Source organism: Natator depressus, chromosome 8 (assembly GCF_965152275.1).
Source record: "Natator depressus isolate rNatDep1 chromosome 8, rNatDep2.hap1, whole genome shotgun sequence".
Taxonomy (NCBI): Eukaryota; Metazoa; Chordata; order Testudines; family Cheloniidae; genus Natator; species Natator depressus.
In genome coordinates this window covers 18,503,236-18,524,597 of record NC_134241.1, presented here as the reverse complement: position 1 = coordinate 18,524,597, position 21,362 = coordinate 18,503,236, and the positions used below count along the sequence as shown (strand labels likewise).

General features: G+C 43.1%; 1 protein-coding gene across 1 annotated transcript; it reads right to left on the bottom strand.

Annotated features, from left to right (window-relative positions):
• Positions 1–2,620: 2,620 nt before the first annotated feature.
• On the bottom strand, positions 2,621–11,782 carry LOC141992659 (uncharacterized). Its single transcript, XM_074961991.1, has 6 exons — positions 11,711–11,782; positions 11,035–11,147; positions 9,633–9,751; positions 4,796–5,014; positions 3,206–3,349; positions 2,621–2,977 (listed from the first exon to the last, which is right to left on the bottom strand). Exons 1-6 carry the CDS (start codon positions 11,780–11,782, stop codon positions 2,730–2,732), a joined length of 915 nt encoding a protein of 304 aa, XP_074818092.1. The 3' UTR covers positions 2,621–2,729.
• Between the last annotated feature and the right edge of the window lie 9,580 nt (positions 11,783–21,362).

Here is a 21,362-nt window from a genome sequence, read left to right as displayed (position 1 = left end):
TACAAAGCCATCTGTACTTATTTTCACAGTTAAACTTTAATATACTTCTGGGTGCTGGCTGGATACCTGCACATCTTCCAGATGGATGTCCATTCATGGATAACCTGAAATACAAAATACATGACCACTGAATGTCAAACTGGAAGTACTTGTATCCCTTTGTTCAATATCTTCATAAATGATCTGGAGGATGGTGTGGATTGCACTCTCAGCAAATTTGCGGATGATACTAAACTAGGAGGCGTGGTAAATACGGTGACAGGTAAGGACAGGATACAGAGGGACCTAGACAAATTGGAGGATTGGGCCAAAAGAAATCTGATGAGGTTCAACAATGATAAGTGCAGGGTCCTACACTTAGGACGGAAGAATCCAATGCACCGCTACAGACTAGGGACCGAATGGCTAGGCAGCAGTTCTGCGGAAAAGGACCTAGGGGTGACAGTGGACGAGAAGCTGGATATGAGTCAACAGTGTGCCCTTGTTGCCAAGAAGGCCAATGGCATTTTGGGATGTATAAGTAGGGGCATAGCGAGCAGATCGAGGGACGTGATTGTTCCCCTCTATTCGACACTGGTGAGGCCTCATCTGGAGTACTGTGTCCAGTTTTGGGCCCCACACTACAAGAAGGATCTGGAAAAATTGGAGAGTGTCCAGTGAAGGGCAACAAAAATGATTAGGGGTCTGGAACACATGACTTATGAGAAGAGGCTGAGGGAACTGGGATTGTTTGGTCTGCAGAAGAGAAGAATGAGGTGGGATTTGACAGCTGCTTTCAACTACCTGAGAGGTGGTTCCAAAGAGGATGGTTCTAGACTATTCTCAGTGGTAGAAGATGACAGGACAAGGAGTAATGGTCTCAAGTTGCAGTGGGGGAGGTTTAGGTTGGATATTAGGAAAAACTCTCTCACTAGGAGGGTGGTGAAACACTGCAATGCGTTACCTAGGGAGGTGGTAGAATCTCCTTCCTTAGAAATTTTTAAGGTCAGGCTTGACAAAGCCCTGGCTGGGATAATTTAATTGGGGATTGGTCCTGCTTTGAGCAGGGGGTTGGACTAGATGACCTCCTGAGCTCCCTTCCAACCCTGATAGTCTATGATTCTATGATTCAAGGTTTATCTTTTCTAAAGCTTTAGCTGTGACAGGACAGCCATTTAAACACATAGCATATATAACAATATTGCTCAACTTCCAAGTATTTTATAAACAATTAATCCTCAAAACATCCTTGTGAGTCTTTCCATTGACTCAGGATCAGGTTCTAGGAGTGAAATTAACCCCTGTGCAGAGGGTGAACACAAGACTTATATATTACATAAGTACCACATGACATAAGTGGGACCTACATGATCCATGAGCAGGGCTTAAATTCAGCTGGAGCCATCGGGAACAGAGCTCTGGTAAATATTTTCAAACCTACAGGAGCCCTGGCACCTCTCATGAGGCAGAAGCCCCGATCCTTGGCACTCCACCCCCCACCTGTGGCACTAAAGCCCCATGCCCCAGTGCCACTCTCCCAGGGGCTAAAGAACACTTTGTACTTATCTCAGATCCCTTTACAGAGGTAGGCAAGTATTATATTATCCAGTTTACATGGGGAAATTGAGGCAAAGAGAGATTCAGCAACTCGTGCCAATTCATAGTCAAGTAAAGGCACCACAAATAGAGTCCAAATCATCTGATTCCCAGCCCCAAGCTCAATCCAATAGATCACACTGGCTGTTCAGGATGCAAAAAGAACATTTGAAAGAAATAAACCAGTTTCTACGACTCTGGGAAGAAGATCTGTGTTCCTTCCAAAACCCAACAGATTCCTACTCAAGCAAAAGCCAGATGAGATCCGTCTGGTCTCTAAAGCATTAAGGTCAACAGGGCACTACATATTTATATTAACAGAATGAGCCACACATCTTTTTAAGCTTCCTCTATTTCTGCTTTCAGTGACATCCCCCATTCTTGCTCTTTGCCAGACGTTTCAAGGGACCAAGCTGACAAATTTGGAATTACGTAAATTGCATGCTCTGGCTATCACAGCATGCTTTGGTTCCATCCATGGTATATATTCTATTTCTGAGGCACAGAGAGTTCACAAACTCAGCAGTGTCTCATGCTAGTTTCTAGATCTGTTACAGCTTTTCAATACATTGAAAACATGATTCCAGATTGAGGCATTTTAGCACTGGTCGAAAATGAGAAAAATTCATTAAAAAAAATCAGACTCTTTCAAATTCATTTGAAAAATTTTCCCTAGCTCTTGTACATTTTTTCCAGGATGTGCGACTGTTGCAACTTCAGCATCACTTCACACTGTACCTTCCTCAGTACAGCGATTGTGCTGAAATGTCTCAAAGTGACAAATTCTGTTTTGCTTTGAACTGATATTATGGGCCCGATTCTCAGCTGGTGTAAGTCAGCATAGCTCTACTAACTTCAGTGGAGCTACATCAATTTACACCAGCTAAGATTCTGGTCCTTACAATGCCTGTTAGGGTCACACACTACTTTACCAATCGAGTTCTTTAGCAGCTGACTTTTCATTTGACCAAATCCATATAGACTCTTGCTGCCTGCTATTCAATCCAATCCAAAAGGTTTCAGATGGAATCACTGAGAACAACCAATTCTGTTAGTGACACAAGAAAATATGAACGAGTTATTTACAGTGGTGCTTTCCAACCCAATGGCTGAATTACTAGATTTGATATTTTTAAGACCACATTTCATAAATGCTATAGCATGTCAAACAATGGAAAATACTTGTGTGTAACATTTTTCTTTTTCATTGACATTTCCCCACCAATTCTAAGAAATACCATTTCTTCTGGGCTCTCAATCCATAGCAGATCTGCACTTCTGTATCTTCTACACTTCTCCCTTGCTTGAAGCCAGCTGGCAGGGGCCTCTGTGCTGAAATAGTAACATTTGCCACTCCAATACGACCAACCAGAAAAACGAGGGCACCACAAACTTTTCATAGCTAATCAAATACAAAAGAGTAACAGTACCCGAGGGTCCAGATTACTGACATGACATAAAAAAGGAGAATTAGTTAAACATTGACAAAATGCAGGGGAAAGGGAAATAACTGCTAGGAGTGAACACATGCAATATTGCTTATGCCAAGAACAAGGGCAATCACTCACCTTTAAATTTTTGTACTGCATTAGGTAAACCTGCCACATATAAAGCACTTATGTTTAGGTACCTCTCTCACAGGCTGCAGGTGCACTCTGAACACTGCACAAATGGAAATCATCACAAGTTCCCGTATAGGGATTGCACAGATCATCGTTGTGACACAAACCGCACACAGACGAACAATCCCTTCCAAAGTAACCCATGGAGCAATCTAAGAACAAGACAGAAAACAGCACTGTCATTCATTTCAGGGACACATAGGCTGACATGATACAAATTTATAGCGAGACTGTGGCTAGCTCTTACAGTCAGATAAGGAGTAAGGGGCATCACCCCAGGGTAGCCTATGTAAGGGCTCCCCAAACTGACTGACCCACAGAACACAAGGGCTACCACCTGCTTGCTCCCTTTAGGAAGCTAGTTGTGGAAAGGAGGCAGGGGTGAGGAGCCTAAAGGGCTGGGGCTCTGCCTCCCTAGGGCCAGCCAGGAGCGAGGGTATGCTTCACCCCTCAAAGAATGCCTTATGGTGCTCACCGCAGGGCAGTGTAGCCATTGGGGCTTCAGCCAAATGCCACAATTTTGCCTTACACCAACAACCACCAACAGTAAGACACAAAACAATATTGTTATGAGCTGGGCGAAACCTTGTTATGCATTTAGTTAAAACCTCACTCAAACAGATGTGTGAACACTCCCTTCACTTAAGATAGCTGTATAAACAATTAAGGGGTCATATCTAAAACAAGGCCTAATAGAATCTGCCCAGAAACAAGCACCAAGTGGGTAGGTTCCACTGCGTATTGTGACCAGGTGTGTTGGATTTCAGGGGGGAAAAGAGTTAGAGAGCACACAGAAAGTAAGTGAGACGGGAGAGAGAGAGCCAGAGGCAAAAGCAAGAGAAAGCCAAGCGCTAGCCTCTGAGCACGGTCAGACTCTGGAAAAAGCTTGAAAGCGAACTTTTGGGACTGGAGCTCTAAGCTAGAAACTGCTACTCTTGTTCTTGCCCCTTCATTCAGGGCAGCAGCACTTTGTAAGTTCTTGGTAAATAAACAAGATTGCATCAAAGAAAATACCAGACTCCACCAACTTCTACTTCCAAATGGAACATCCCCAGGGCCCTGAAATGTCACTAGCTGCTCAGGTCGAAAAGGGGCAACAATTTATTCAAATTATTTTAAAAATATGACTTGAAATTCCACAGTGCATAATCAATTCTGAGCAGATCATACTTGCCCCTGACAGAAACTTTGGTAACATGTGTGCAGCTTGTCAGGCCAATGGTCTCACTGAACTGACCCAAAGGAAACTCACAAAAGTTTGGATGGTCATTCCCACAAAGTCTTCAGCTATATCATCATACAACACTGGAGAATGTGACATACTTTCAGGGAAAAAATACAAGATATTGGGAAGCAGCTATAACCACGGCACTGCTGTTATCCTAACAATCAATACGAAGATCACAGTGGCATCAGAAGCAGCTTCTCTCTGCCCTTCTACATGATGCAGGAGGAACAGAGAGTGAAAGCCTGACTCTAGTAAAGTCAATGGGAGTTGTTCAACTAACACCAATGAATCAGAATTTCACTCAGAGCATGTAAGTGGTCATGTGATGCAGTGGATTTGATCTATGGATTGTTCTAATAAGTCAACTTACCTGATTTTACATAGGCATAGGAATTGCTCTCCTCACTCTTCAACAATACGGTCCCCCTGGCAAGGGCATATGCATTATTCCATGTAGAAATTCCTGTGCATTTCCCCCTAAGCTCCAGGCAAGCTTCTTTAGCAGAATTCAAATCTGCATGTACTTGTGATGGAAGACTTGGTGGCGAGAGAAGGACCTTTCCTTTGTGTTCTTGATACCGCTCAGTATCTTGCGAGGGGGGAAAGAAGATGGGAAGAACAATAAAATGCAGGTCGCCAGCTGAAGTGGAATGTATGCAGATACCCACACCTGCCCTGGAGCCAATGCTCCAAAATGCTCAGAGATGTGCTCCGGCGAAAACCCCTGCTTCATTTTTCCCCCCTAGCAGCAGCTGGCATGTGCACTACTCCCGAGTTAACATAAAAAGTGTTTTGCGGTTCCATCTAAACAAGGAAACATGATGATGAGTGACAGACAGCAATGAACCCAGGTTCTGATCAGATCGATACGGCTGTGCTCTCTATAGGTTTACCATGCATACTGCCTTTGTTGGGCTCCCCAGCTCAAACCTATCCAACAGTGTGATAGGGCATCTGCCCCGCACTGGCCCTGACAGGGTTAAAACACAGTCTGGAAGGCTGCAAGGAAACACCAATTAGAGCTGTGGCTGCAGCCAATTAGGGTGGTGGCAGGACCAACCAATCAGGGCCCAGCTGGCCCATAGAAAAGGAAGCTGCAGGCCAGAGCAAGGAGTCTGCTGCAGGAAGCCTAAGGGAGGGGACTGGTGTCCTAGAGGGCTGCAGGACTAGCACTGTGAACGGGGCTACTAGGGCTTGCAGGCCCGAGGCCCTGAGAAGCGGGTGAAGGAGCCGAAGGGGCTGGGGCTGTGGGGAAGTAGCTGAGGGAATTGAGACAGACTGGTGGAGAAAGAAAGGAGGGGCAGCAGAAAGCTGTTGTTTACAGGGTCCCTGGGCTGGGACACATAGTAGTGGGCAGGTCTGAGTCCGCCACCCTCTCCCCCCCTGCCCAACACAGACACGCTGCTGAAGCAGCAGCCAGGTTGTGGACTGCCAAGCCGCTGCGAGGAGCTGCTAGACTGATGCAGAAGGAGTCCCCTGGAAGGGGGGGACCCGGACTGTGACATTGCCAGAGGGCTGTGCCACGAAGGAGAGGCAGTGGGTCTTCAGGTAGAGACTAGGACGGGAGAGCCACCACCACCGGAGAGCACCCCTGCTGACCAGAACTAATGCCCGAAACAGCCAGCAGGCAGGGGCAGTGAGTTGCATTGGCCCGTGGTGCTAAGGCTCCAGGAATATTCAGGGCCCGGCTCCACCAATGTTTGGAGCCAGGTGTCTCCCCCATGCGCCTCCCCGGAGCGTCCCCCAGCCCCCGCGCGCCTCCCCTGAGCCCTGGAGCATCCCTGCCTCAAGCGGGCGGCTGCCCTGCTGCTCCACGCTGCACTCCCTCGCCACTGCCAGTGGCCGCTGCTGCCTACAACACAAGCAGTGCAGGTGGCAGGCTGACGCAGCTGCTGCACCTGCTGGGGGAGGAGGTGCACACATGATTTGCAGCCATCCCCTTCCCTGGCACCCACCAGGAGGCGACACTGAGGGGGATTCCAGGAAACTGAGTCTGGACCTCACCTGAGCAGCTGCTAGGACTCGGGTGGGTGAGTGTCCGAGTGTGTGATCCACGCAGCCACCACTCCTGCCCCATGCTGGGCAAGGGACAGCCCCATGAGGCTATGGAGAGAGGTAGCAGGGGAGGAGGCCACATGTGATGGCAGCCCCATCCTCTGGCACCCATCACAGGGGAGGTAAGGGGGCTTCCTGGACCTGAGAGGGGCCTGGCCCCTAGGAGCACGTGCAGTGACGGTGCCGGGTGAGTGTGCTGCCAGGGGTTAGAGGGGCTCACCTCCCCTGGAGCTCGCTGTTGCCGTGGAGATAGGGCTAGGGGTCTGTGGCGTTGTCCTCTCTGGCTCCAGCCGCAGGGCAGCCTGCCTGCACCCCAAACTCCTCAACCCCACCCCTGCCCCACCCTAGAGCCTGCACCCCAAGCCAGAGCTCACCCCCCTACACCCCAACCCTCTGCTCCACCCTGAGCCCCCTCCTGCACTGTGAACCCCTCACCCGCAGCCCTCACCCCCCTGCCATAGCTGAGCCCTCATCCGCCCCAACCAGAGCCCTCATCCGCCCCAACCCTCTGCCCTAGCCCTGAGCCCCCTCCCAGCCTCACCCTAGAGCCTGCACCCCTAGCCAGAGCCCTCATCCCCCTCCCCCCCCCCACACACACCCCATTGTGCAATATAGGAAACTGTTAAACACTTACTGTTTCCAGTCCATTTTTACATTATTTTAAAAAACATATATAGGCTTATGCGGGTGGGGGGGGTGAGCGGAACTTGGACCTGTTCTGGGCACCACCAAAAATTATACAAAACTGCTGCCCCTGCTAGCAGGAGGTGCCAGTGTGGTGAGACCCTGACAAACAGCATTACTTGAGGTTTCCCCCACTTGTTGAAATTCACCCCTGTGCTAATGCAAGACCCATGCACCACTTAAGCTCTCAAAATAGGGCTTAAGTAGCACATAGGCCACGTACTGGTCCTCTAGGAGTGAATTTTTTTCAATCTGAGCATTACCAGGGCCTGGTTTTACATGACACAATGTACAGTAATGCGCATTGTAGTGCAGGAATGAACAGTGAGGTGGCATGTAACAAAGCTTGTCTGTTTGACTGGCAGGATTAAAAGAAGGCAATTGTGAAGTTGTCCAATTTAATTTTCCAGATAATTTAAGACAAAGCAAACTTCCCTTAACCTCCGAATATGGAAATAATTCTCCATTTTTGAGACCCTGTAGAAACAGGGAATGCTGTTGGATCATTTGAGTTGGACTATATTGTAAGTGGCTGTGTGAAAATGTCAGGTTTGCTCTATGTAGGATCAGATTCATAAGCTGATGAATAAGCCCCCCCTGGTGTGGACTAAAGCATTTTGTAGACAATCCTTTAGTCAACCTACAGCACGTTTCGCTACATTCTTCACTAGGGTCCTCAGAAGACCTGGGCTCTAGTCCCAGCTCTGACATGAACTGATAGGTGACCTTAGGCAAGTCGCTTGCACCTGTGTGCCTCAATTTTCCTATCTCTAAAATGAGGGTCACACTGGCCTCCTTTATAAAATGCTCTGAGATCTACTGATGAAAAAGTACTATGTAAAAGCTAGATATTATTGTTGTATGCTCTGTCATGTCAGCAGTTTATAAAGCGATGACACAACAGAATTGTGAATCCTGCTGGCGTGCACTGAAGATTCCCTAGTGTGCTAATATAGTACAGTTTGAAACGGGACTTACATTAACGTACACTAGGGAACTTTGGTCCAGTAAGTGCATGACATGCTAGTGCATACTAAAATTTACACTTCTCTGGTGCAGACAAGTCCTAGACTCAACAGCAATGTGTATTTCCTGTTTAATACATTAAGAATATCAAATTAACTCCATTTGAAAAGCTTGTCTGTTTTTAAAATCTTGATCACAGGAGGACTAGGGCACAGGTGCCGACTTTCAAAGGTGCCGGGAGGTGGGGGGGTGCTTAACCCCCAGCTCTGCTCCAGGCCCTGCCCCCACTCCACTCCTTCCCCCCAAGGCCTCGGACCCACCTCTTCCCACCCAGTTCCGCCCTGAGCACACCATGTCCTCGCTCCTCCTCTGTCCCTCCCAACCTCCTTCATGCTGCAAAACAGCTGTTCGCGGGAGGTACTGGGGAGACAGGGAGGTTCTGATGGGGGGGGGAGGAGGGGGAAGGGCTGCTGGTGGGTGTTCGGCACCCACCCTTTTTTCCCCATGGATGCTCCAGCCCCAGAGCACCCATGGAGTCGGTGCCTATGGTCTAGGGCTAAGGACCAGTCTACACTTAAAAGCTAAAAGCCCAAGTGCAGATGCAGTTATACTGATATGAAAGGTGCCTTTTCCTGAGGGCTTATCTTCACATACAGTGCTACAGTTGCATTGGTGCAGCTCCGCCGCTGTAGCGCTTTAGTGAAGACGCTATTACGCCAACGAGAGAGCTTCTCCCATCGCCATAGTTAATCCACCTCCCCAAAAGGTGGTATCAGCTCTCATCTCAACATAGTGCTGTCTACATGGGGGGTGGGGGGGTTAGGTCGGTATAACTACCTTGCTCAGGAGTGCAGATTTTTTTCCACAGTAGAGCAATGTCGTTTACTGATATAGGTCGATAGTTGTAGACCTGGCCTGACAGTGCTTACTTCAGATCCTGAGCTTGACTATGCTACACGAGTATAACTGCATCCTCACTAATGTGGGTATAGGGCACTATGCTGATTTAGGGCTTGTCTACACTTCAAATACTACAGCAGAACAGCAGCTGTGCCGTTCTAGCGCTTCAGTGTAGACGCTACCTATGCAAACAGGCGGGATCCTCCCACCAGCATAGGTAATTCCCCTCCCCAAGAGGGGGGAGCTAGGTTGATGTTCTGTCAACCCAGTGCTTTCTACACAGGAATTTAGATCAGTTTAACAATGTGGATTTTTCACACTCCTGACTGACATAGTTAAAGCAACCTAATTTTCTAGTGTAGATCAGGCCTTAGTTAAAGCAGCAAAACCTCCTAGTATATGCAAACCCTGAGCACTAAGTACCTACTCTTACAAACCTTTGCTCATGAGAGCAGTTCCACTGACTTCAAAGGGACTACTTGTAAAAGCAAGGACTTCTCCCATGAGTAAGAGTTTGCAAGACTGAGGCCTCAAAGGGTACATTTGCAAAGGGAATCCTGATTTAGACACCAATGGATTAAACAAGCAGTGTAAATTCTCACCTGCACTTTGTTTGCAGATCCAGTGGGCCTTGGCACTACAGTCCAGAGCAATCAAGATGCCATTGGAAATCTTCACACAATATGCAGTGTTTGGCTGGGCTGGGCGTAACGTCCAAAGCCTTTCCATTCAGTTTTAACAGAATACAAAAAGGTCATTGTTAAAGAAAACATCTAGAGAAATTTACATTACAATGACAGTCTTTTTTTTTTTTTTTAAATAAATCTGCGCTACAGTTGGTGAGTAAAGGTGGGGTGGAGGTTGAGGAACTATAAAAAAAATTTCAGCAAAATTTCCCTTTTAAACTTTGGTATTTGGCAAGTTTTGACCAGCTCTATTTGATGTAGGTTTTGGTTCCATTCTTTACATCTGGGCACTCTATTTTGTGTTCTGCTGTATAGCATTTGAGTCTTAAAATCAGCTTCTCTCCCTTAAACAGTAGATCTCATTGTATCCTACTTCATATCTGGAGAGAGATGGTGACCAATTTTGCAGAAATGTGCCTTAGAAATAAAATATGATCCACTGCAATATTGCTGTAAGGTAGAATCTTATGACTTAAATCTGTGCTGTGCTTCTGAAGAGTGCCAGACCAGGCAGATAGGGGTCTACGGTGTTCTTAACTCACCTTTGCACCCTCCCAATCCTGGGCTGGTCCAGAGGATGAAGCACACATCCCCTCCCCCCAGCATAATCTGACAGCCATGGGATCCTACTTAAGAAACAGCAGCCTCCTGCTTGTCTCACCCCTCTCGCCTCCACCACATCTCCTACCCTAGGGCTTGTGAAGGGGTCCTTCAAAAGCAGTCTAATGGCAATTTTGTCAATTCCTGTACTAGATGAATCACCACCTGGCCGGATCCAGGGATGATAGACTTTTTTTTACACTACTATGGCCTGTTCACCTGGTATAAAGAAACTGGAATGGGATTGATGATCTGACCCCATTTCTTTATATTCCTCTTTTTCTATTAGATTAGACTCCTTGCATTCCTATTCCCAGAAACTTTGCAAAACAACTTTAGTCTATGCATTTGGACTAATGGATGCAAGTCCATATTTTCCATCGTGAACAGAATTATAAGACATCCAAATGAATTTTTTTTTGTACTTTGCCTAACTGGAGTTATCTAATATATAATCTGATTTTTATTTTCTGCTCATGATATTTTTAAATCTTCTAAATTTTAATATTATGAAAAACAATTTTAAAAAATGAGTGCACTCAACATGTTACAAAAACCATCTAGCAAACATAGCGGTGTTTCCAATTTATTAAGATGAGCTGTAATGGCACTTTGGTAATAAATACTAATATCACTGTCTCGACAGTCATTTCTATGATGTTACACACTTAAATGAGCTTATACGATAATATGAATACTGCTCAAATCAGCTTCTTACCAGGGTGCTGTTATGTCTGCCAGTGTCCCTTCTGACCAGGCAAAATTAGTCACATTTTCCAAATTATTTAATCCAATCCAGAAGTCGTTCAGAGGCAACCCTAAAATCCATTTCTGCGGAAATGATCAATTCTTTATAAACACATTTGTGTATAGTAATAATTAGCACTTGTATAACAGCTTTTCATTCAGGCATTTCAAACGCTAATTCTCATATCCACCCTGAGAAAAAAAGGTATTATCCCTATTTTACAGATGTGGAAACTGAGGCACAGAGAATTTAAGTGACTTGCTTGAGGTCACACAATGCATCAGTGGTTGAGTTGTAAAGAAAAACACAAAGTTCTGACTCTAAATACCTTTAGCCACTAGATAGCACAGACTTACACACAGATTTGGCCAAATTCCGCTCCTAGTTATACACCGGACAACCCAATTAACGTCAATAGGGTTGCTCAGTAGCACAGAGCAGACTCTGGCCCACTGACATACAATATGCATTAGACTCACTTAACACCAGAACTGAAAACATTGCAGCTGGTAGTAAACATCATAAACCAGCAAACTATTCAATAGCTGTGTGCAATCTATACCTAGCCATATCTGATTTTTAAAGAGTTCTTGAACATCCAAATAAAAAAGGCATTTAATTTGCATGAAGAGGCAGAGATACGTACCTGGACAACAAAAGAGCGCGCGAGAGACTGCATAAACAGGCTTCCTTTTGTATCAAGTTCACAAGACAACATACTCCTTGTTTTATTAATTTCTTGTCCTTGTAAGGATCCGTGTTTTAAAAGAAGCATGTCCAAGAGTTACTGGAGAGCTTACAAACTCTACATCATTCCCTAGCAAGGTACTTGCAGTTGAATCTATACTAGGGCATGAAGAACTTGACAGTGTCTTTTAAATCACTAATTAACACGCCTGCATGAGGGAAAACAATGGCTCATTTATTTTGCCCTTTTTTTTTTTTTTAAATCACGTTGTGTGACATTCTTTTCTCACTCATATTGCTTCTGCCTAGGAATCAGGTTATACAGTATGCAAAGGAACCTGATTCTTCTCTGTCACTTTCACCTGTGAGAATCTGCACTTAACTCAATTAGGTCAATGGAGTTGCACTATTTTTGAAGCAGTGTAAGCGAAAGAGAATCGTTGTCAGATTTGGTCATGCCAAGATTTGATAAACAATGCAATCTGAAAGTATGAAAATCATAGGAGATACTGCAAGATTATACAGTATACTTGTGGGACTCATTTCATTGAAGCAACCACAGTGCTTGCTTTAGAGACTTTGTGATGTTATCAGAAACTTCCCTTATCTGATTTTAGAGGAAATATTCCCTCAGCTCCTTGGAGATATTTAATTTTTTCTCTCTTCTGCAGCAAACATGGCATTCCTTTGAATTTATTCTCCTCCCCTGTGTATTCTAGCTCTGTGACTCAAAGTCAGACACAAATTTAGAGTGAGTCAGCAGGCCTGACAAAGGACTTCTGAGAGCAACACTCCTGGCGTCACAAACTCCTAGGCAGGTTCAATCATTATGGAGAAGGTGGGTGGAGGGAGACAGCGATAAGAGTCATGCCCTCACCAACTTGTGCTAGCCAAGCACGACTAGGTTTCAGTGGTAAAGTTCCACATGATGAACTATGGTTGTGCTGAAGATGGTGCAGTAGATTGAGAGGGGCTGTTGGTAGCAATGATTTTCTAGTGCTTCTTTAAACAGCATTTGTATTATTCGCTGGCCCTCAGCAAAATGCCCATCAACCTTACACAAAACCACAGTGTTAACTGACCTGTTGTCTGAATGCAATTAATAAGCACACATTGATTCTATTTTTTATAAAGGCCTATGTGCCCTTCTGAAGACCATTCTCCTGGGTACAACTTTGAAGGGAAGGAGCATTGCCTAGAAGTTAGAGATCAGATATGGAAGCCAGGAGTTCTGTATTCTATTCCTGAAGATCTCAGACTCTCTGCCATGCGACAGTCTGCTAAAAGTTTCAACACCACCACCCACAGTTAGGTACTTAACTCCGTATTTAGGCACCTAGATCAGTGACTTATCTTCCTGTGTACAGTGGGTGTTCAGCACTTTTGAAAATCAGGCCATTTATTCAGATGCCTAACTTTAGGTTCATGCAATTACACTCTTTGGCATGGATCTCTCTGTACCTCATTTGGGAGTCTTCATTAATGGTTGTAAAATACTTTGAGATCTTTGGAGAGAAGGTGTCAAAGCTGCTAAGGGACTATGATTATTTTGAAAATGCAATAAGTAATATGAAAAAAACTAAACAAATTATGGTTGCTAAGTCAAGCACTCAAAAGTCAGGAAATGTCAGAAGTTCAGGCTGCCTGTGGCTGCACTACCACTTTTGGCACACTAGCTTGAGCAGAGCTAGCACGTCTGTCTCCCAGCTGTTGTGCAGACACACCCCAAAGGTCTGAACAGCTCCCAACAGAGTTTACATGGGAAAACAACAGCTGACCAAAGCTACAGTAGTTCTCTCATGCCACAGTTCAGAACGTGTCACAGTATAGTTAGGAAAAGCACAAAACTGGAACAGCAGGGGCTGTAACTGGCAGAAATGTGTAAAGAAAAGCTTGTATATAGCTTATAAGAGCACCTGGCAACACATGCAAATGTAACTCTGAGGTTGGGGGGAAAAAGATAAAATTAATCAACAATGTAGAAGAAATATTGACTAGAAATAAAAGTAGCACGAGTGGTCTTTGCAGTCACGCTTTTAAATGATACACAAGCCACAAGCTTTACCTTTTCTGACGCATTAGTGATTTTTAATAGTTCTGTATCTCGATATCGTTTGCAGTATCTCAGTGCTTCAATCCAAGTCCCTGTGCGACTCCTCTCCATGCAATAACAATTCCCCTGCCAATAGTGCCAGCAGGGTGCTTGAGGACAATTCAATCTCAGCTTGACTTTAGGGAATTAAAAAACAAAACCATTATCTTGCTATATGCAAAACTTATCTAGACAGAAATGTGTTTATTTCAGACACAATGTTCAGCTGAACAAAGATTTTTCTGCTATACTTCCTATCAGAAGCTTTTTGAAAAAAAGCTATATTTAGGGAAAACACAAAGATGCAGTTTAGTTCTTGATAAATTATTAATATCCAAACTGCTCATGGGTTTTTCCTAACTAGTTGTAAAGTGAGGCACTTTACAACTAACTAGGAAAAACCCATGAGCAGTTGCCTCTTCTGTACTGTATATCTGGGACCACTGCAGATTTAAGGCCTGTTAATGAGGCTTTGTAACCTACAGCTTCCTAAAAGTCTGACAGTTTAATGACTTATAAATGTACAAACACTGTGACTTGCAATACCACTGTTACAACCAAATGCCACCAAACCATGTACAAACACCCCCAAATGATCTAGACTTCCTGCATCCCACTCATTTTTATATTTATAGCTCAACTACTAATTTTGGCCACAGTTTTATTTTCCACTATTTAAAATGCTTATTCCAAACCCAAAGCAGGCACAATACCTCTCTGATGTGCCACCAACAGCAGGAACGCATGAACATGTCTATGTCCTCATTTTAAAGGGAAATTTTGAAGGTTTTTTCCCTTAAAATTAATAGCCTGTCACTGGCATTTTTCCTTTCTGAAAGCTCATAGCGTTCTTGTTGAAACCAATAATTGCTGAGGTGCTCAATTTAAACACAAAACTTAATGACGCAGCAGACTTACTGAGCACTTGACAAATCAAACAGCACGTGTGAATACACACACTCATACATGTTGTACATTCCACTTACATAGCCAGGCATACAGCAAGTTAGAATGTAGAAAATAAATTAAAGAATAAATAAAGCACCGTGGGCTGAATCCTTAGAGCAAATGCTATCAAATATGACAATTATCAAGCTGTGTTTAAAACCTAACTCTGACAGTGTCCCTATAATTACTACAAGATTTTCTTATTCTTTTGTTGAACAAGGGAAAAACACTCACTAAAAGAAACCTTTGTCATGATCATGCAACCATGGCATTTGTTCATTGGTTTTGATAAGGCTGGAGAACTAAAAATACTCTTTACATTTTTAAATATTGTCTTAGTTGCAAATATGGAACAACTTGTACACACATAAATAACTTCTCAAATCTCATCTGCTTTGGTTACCATATTCAATCATCTACCTTTCCAAATTTTATAATTTATACTCCACAATGTCCCTGAAAAACCATACAAAATTAATTTAACAGATGCTGATTTAGACTACCTTGTAATAAACAGAGAATAAATATACTTCTTCCTATCCTTCAGGCAGATGTCTCACTAAAACATGAGTCTTTTCCCTCCTGCAAACAGCTTCTAGGCAATCTGAATGATCAATTTTGTCTCTTTGACTGTTCATCCTGTACTGTAAATCTGAGAACTGACAGTATTAAACTAGCAGTCATTTTACCATTGCCATTTTTTTTCCTGATTAGTGAATTCAGTTGTGGTGAAATATGGACAAACATTCTTGAAGAAGACTCCTTCTCCATCCTTTCTCTTCCTCACGTCACATCTCCACTATGCCTATACTCTGACTTTCAAGACTACTGCAAGGGGTAAGAGTCTAGTTCAGTGATACTCGGACCTCTGTGAGCACATGGAGGAGTAGTATGCAGGTGAGTTTGCACTCCCATTGCCCAGTGTGTGCCCCTTCTGTAGACAAACGTAAGATTTCAGGGTGCCATTTGTGAACAGGATGCCTTTCATGAGTATTGGTTGGGTATCAGCATTTTGCTGAACTCCAAATACATACACAATGAGAAACTTGAGCCTTTGTTTCCTAAAAGATATCCAGTCTCAGTGATTAAAAAAAAACCCAAACTTATTATTTAACATAAAATTCAAATGATTAAATTGAAATAATTTGTTTTCAAAAGATTGTAAGCGCATTTTTGCTTTGACCTGAAATTTCTTAAAAAGCCTGATCGTTAGGATGCAGCAAATCATAGGGGATGACGACGATTTGAGATGTACCCACTTTTTGATTGTTTAGAAAGTCCCTCTTTGGAAAACAAGCCTATTAAAATGTAACTATGGTCAGATTGGATTGCTCCTAAAGTGCTAAGTTCAGAATGTGGATGTGGCTCTAAGAGCCACTACAGCTGATCAGAACATTTTTTGTCAAACTGTTGTTTCATAGAGGTCAAAACAAATGTGGAAAGGTATCAATTTCAACTAAGTTTTCAATGGGAAAATTTCTTTCTGAGGTTCAGGGTGTTCTCTACACACACACGAAAAAAAACAACCTGATCTTTTTCATTTCCAAGATAGGCGTTTTAACACAAGTCCATTTTGTGAAATCATTGCAAAGATTTTGTTTTCAGTCTAATGCAGAATGAAAATACATTTTGAAATGTTGAAAGTTGTTAAGAAACATTCTCCAGCCATCTTTAGTCATAACTAAAAGTCATTATCAGAGATGTCCAACAGGGACTTGATTGAAACCACCAGTTCTTTTTCCATAGGCACTGTACCAATCATCAAATGGAAAACAGGTAGCCCCTACCAAGCTGGGGTGGCTACTAGCTGTGAAGAGCTCTAGATCAGCGGTTCTCAAACTTTTTTACTGGTGACCCCTTTCACATAGCAAGCCTCTGAATGCGATCCCCCCTTATAACTTAAAAACACATTTTTATATATTTAACACCATTATAAATGCTAGAGGCAAAGCAGGGTTTGGGATGGAGGCTAACACCTCGTGACCCCCCCCCCCATTAAATAGCCTTGTGATCCCTTGAGGGGTCCTGACCCCCAGTTTGAGAACCCCTGCTTTATATCCTATTACAAATCTCCAAGCCAAGCAGACCTAAATAAGGGCCTGGGCCATGAACAAGTGGGGACGGGAGTGTACGGGGCCTTCATCACACTCATGCAACTGCAAAAATCGGGGCATAATCCCACTCATGCTAAATCCTAGGTCTGGAGACTTATGGATTTAGACATTCAAATCCCCTACCTTGCTCTCCTAGTTCGTTTGAAAATCCTAGTTTCATCAAAGGGGACAGAAAGGAAGGCTGGCCTCATGGAGGAGAAAACATGTGCTGTATTCTTTCAGAGGCAGTTGTCCTAGAGGCACTTCCCAGAGACATTTGCCCACAACCAGACTCCACCTAGGATCTCTTTGTAGGTGCACCTACATACATGGGCAGTAAAGCTACTAGTTTTACTGCCAGTCTGATCTCATAACGTTAGTTCAACTGAATGGTTAGCAGACAAAATCACTGCTCTTTTTCTGCTAGTAAATATGTCATTGGAATAGATTTGGAGAAACAGCTCGGGTTTGGTTTTGTTCTCAACTGACATATGGTATTTTTCTAGTTTTAATTGTAAAATCACACTTAAAGCATGCTAAACATCATTCCTGTGGCTAACTCAGCGCTGCATAAGGAAAGAAATGGACCAGATCTGATTGTATATTGCTCCAACATAAAAGCTGTCTGCACGTAGCTTGATGGAAGTCCTACACTACAGTCAATAAAGCAAGATTTTTAAAGCACCTGTCCCTTAAAGTCAAGGGGAAGGATGGTCCTGTGGTTAAGGCACCAGCCTAGGACTCAACAGAGCCATTCTCTATTCCTCCATAAACTTGTTTGTAATCTTGTGTAAACTCATTTAGTCTCTGTTTCAATTCCCCATCTGTAAAATGGGTTTAATACTTCCTTTGTCTATTTAGACTGTAAACTGTTAGAGGCCAGGACTGTGTCTTACAATATGTTTGTACAGTACTTAGAAGAATGGACCCCTAATATCAGCTAGGAGACTGTAGGAGCTACTGAAATACAAATAGTATCTTGGATGTTATGTCTGGTCTGTGATGCTTTAATTGATGCTTGGGGATGATAATACTTCCCTACCTCAAAGGGGGTTTAATTCATTAATAAAACTTGATAATGCGATTGTTCAATGCTCATCTCTCCCTAAAGTCAAAGGGAATTGAGGACACTCAGCACCTTCATAGGACTGGGCCCCTAGTGAATGTCATAGGAGGGGTATAACAGAAGGGCTTAGTTACTATTAGTGGAAATTAGGGAACTATTGTCCCTCAAATACACATCCATACATTTTCATTAATGGCTCCTTTGGAGAAAGCAGTCCCCTAAGTCTTCATCAAAACCCCTACTTGCAAAATAGTGTTGGTTTAAATCTGTTTTATAACAGACCTTGATCCATTCCTCCAAATTTCATGGCAACAAATTAGTTTAAAGCCAAATTACTGCTATATGAACTACAAAAATATTACGTGCAAATGTCTGAATTCATCTTAAGTATTTTGAATGCTCCTTATAGGCATAACTATTAATGTAAAACAGGAAAATCAATAGGAAAATTCTTTTCTCAGAAAACATGTACAGGGTTTCATGCTGCAACCCTTTTTTAATGTGATTTAAATGGAACTGGTTCCATTTTGGCATCAAGTTCTGTTATGATGGTATCAGAGGAGAAATCTACCTGCATGGTGTAGATGATGGTGTTTGTTTTATTTATAATTTTGAAATACACATATATCTGGGAGCACATACAATGTACACACTAGCCAGACTATCACGGTATGCAGACTGGGAGTACAGTTTTGTTTTAAGAGGAGAACAGAGACACAGAACTACAGTCCGCAGGAGTTACAGTACCTATAACCAACACTCTTCAATTGCGTTCAGTTAAGTTAGGCAATACAGTCAACAGTCTCCATCCAAAAATCACAGCCACTGATTGTGGTAATGAGAACTTTAAACTATGACATAAGAACTAAACTAGAAACTTGGTCCTCAATTCAAGACCTTACCATACATACTATTATTAAATACTTATACTGCAATGGTCCTCAGATGTCTAAATAAGGATCAAGGCCCCTTTACAGTAGGTATAGTTCAGACACATAGAAAGGTAGTCCATTTTTCAATAATGAAGAAAGCCAAATTTTGTTTACTTTTTAAGTTCCTTGTGCAAAATACAGCTCACCCCAGTATTTTATTTGTACAATTCCTAGGTGGAGGGGAAGTCAAATAAAGGTTCTGAAGGTGCACATAAAAGTAAATGGGGTGTGGTATTATAAAAATAAGGCAAATAAATACATAAGAAGTGGTGGGTTGGGCACATTCCTTGTGTGAGGAATGAAATGTTCATAACTAGAGAGGCTATGGCTTAGTGATGGGAAGATGATTCCTCTGTCACCCCTGAAAAAAATCATTTAGGTCCTGGAGCAGCTTATAGGTTCACAAACTTAGTACCTTTGAACATAATTTGCAAAATAGATACAGATTCTCTGAGACAGATACAGACCCTCTGTCTTTACAACTGTTACGAATTAATTTTTTTGTTGGCTAAAATCATCACAATTTTTTCATGCATTTTATAAAGTGAGTTTTTAAACACTTCCTCTTCTCCCCCTTCAAATCTTCTGTCATATCCAATGTTTCCCTTCCTCTCCCCTAGACAAATATAAACTCTCTTGGATATTTATAGCTTGCTTAACATTATAGCTGTTTACTATGGGATGGGTATTCTTGGCTTGATGATGTTTGTTCCATTATTTTATTGGTACTATTTATTATATTATGATACCAATTGTATTAAAATATGCTTATTTATTGTATACACTCTTAATCATGATGCTTTTATTAAATTATCAATTAAATTGCACCATTGATATTATAATCGTTATCGATTATGAAGCATTGTTACTTGGAAGATTTATTACTACTTTGCTTGTTATTTATTGCAGTCATTCCTGACTGCCATTTATTAGTTTCATTGGTGCATGTATTGTGATTTATCACGACTCCCATCTACTGCCAGCATCAGTTATTTTAAAATTTTAAGTACTTATAGTGCGCTCGCTGCCCTTTACTCTTTACCTGCAGCCCATGGCACACTCAGCTGGACCTGGACCTGGACCTGGAGCTGTGAGAGCAGCAGCATTCGCACCAGCCCTCCAGCCATGCCGCACGCGCCAGCCCCAGCTTCCAACGTCGCACCTCCAAACAACTCGGAGACTGAGTCTGCGTGAATGCTCGGGGCGGCGCCTAAGACCGGAGAAGAGATAGCTGCGCATGCGCGCTGTTCACGCCTTTAGTTTTTTCCCGTTCCGTCAGGGCGCCTATTCTCCCCAGGCAGCCATCTTGAGTCAGGAGCGCACCTCTCCCCTCCCCCTCGTACGGTTTCCTCAGAGTGCATGGCCGGGGTAATCAGCCTTGGGGCCACGTGGCAAAGTGGCGTACGCACGTCCGACATTGTAAGGTGCGCGCCCACGGGCTGTATTGGCGCCTGCAGCAAAATTTGCACAGAGCCCTATAAATCTATTAACCTGAATACTAGTCTGTGTGGTACGGTGTAAGCAAACAGCTAAGGGGCAGCCCCTCTCCTACCATACATAGCTAGATAGATTTCTTTATATAGCACTGGCCCTGTACAAAGAAAGGATTAATAAATAGCAAAGTCCCTTGCCCTGTAGTTCTTTACTTTCTAAAGGAATTCAGGCACTGTTTGTAATGGAAGGCATAGTGTTAATCTGTTTAGATGTTCCCTTCCCTCCGGTGCATTATTTAGGTAGACAAAGCACTCAAAGTGTGCTAGACATTCTCCACGTCCAGAGAAAGACATCTGCACAATGGGCATTGTAAATAGAGCTGTTGGAAAAATCTTCCATTGAAACTGGGTTTGTGACAGAAAATTGAGTTTGTGACAAAAAGATTTTGCAAAAACTGTTTTCCACAGGAAATGTTGACAATTAATGGAAAAAAAACACATACATTAAAATGAAAAATATTCCATTTGGCCATGTCGCCACTGCCTTTTGGAAGCTGTAGTTTAGCTGCCTCAGGTCACCATTCTCCTTGATGGGCCGGGATCCCTGGTCATACTACATCTGTAAATGTAGTCCAGCCTGGGAATCCAGCCTGTTGAGGAGAATGGGGACATGCGACACACAAACTACAACTTGCTTGAGCAACATGCTGTCATTTCCAAATCAAAATTTTTCAGTTTTCAGTGGAAGGTTTCCAGTTGACCATTTTCAGGTTTTAATTTTTCACCCAAAAGTTGAAATTGTCCTTGGAAAAAAATTCTGACCAGCTCTAGTTATGAGAGTTAAGAAATGTTTGTAAAGTGATTTGAGGGCTCCAGATAATTAGTCACTCAGTTTCATACCAGTAAACACTTCATCACTGATCATGAGAGTTACACTACCACTTTCAGCACCCTTAAGAGAAAGAAGGATAAGACAACTCTAAGATATGCAGAGAGCAACTGCCAGCAGAGATAAATTTAACTGCTTCTGTTTTGGCAAGAAAAGGG

Bases quoted from the DNA above. Each gene is read 5' to 3' on its own strand.
- LOC141992659 (XM_074961991.1), bottom strand. From the start codon at position 11,782: ATGTTGTCTTGTGAACTTGATACAAAAGGAAGCCTGTTTATGCAGTCT. The intron at 11,148-11,710 runs GTACGTATCTCT...TCATTTCCGCAG, and splicing joins CGCGCTCTTTTGTTGTCCAG to AAATGGATTTTAGGGTTGCC. The intron at 3,350-4,795 runs GTAAGTTGACTT...TCTTGTTCTTAG, and splicing joins CTATGCCTATGTAAAATCAG to ATTGCTCCATGGGTTACTTT.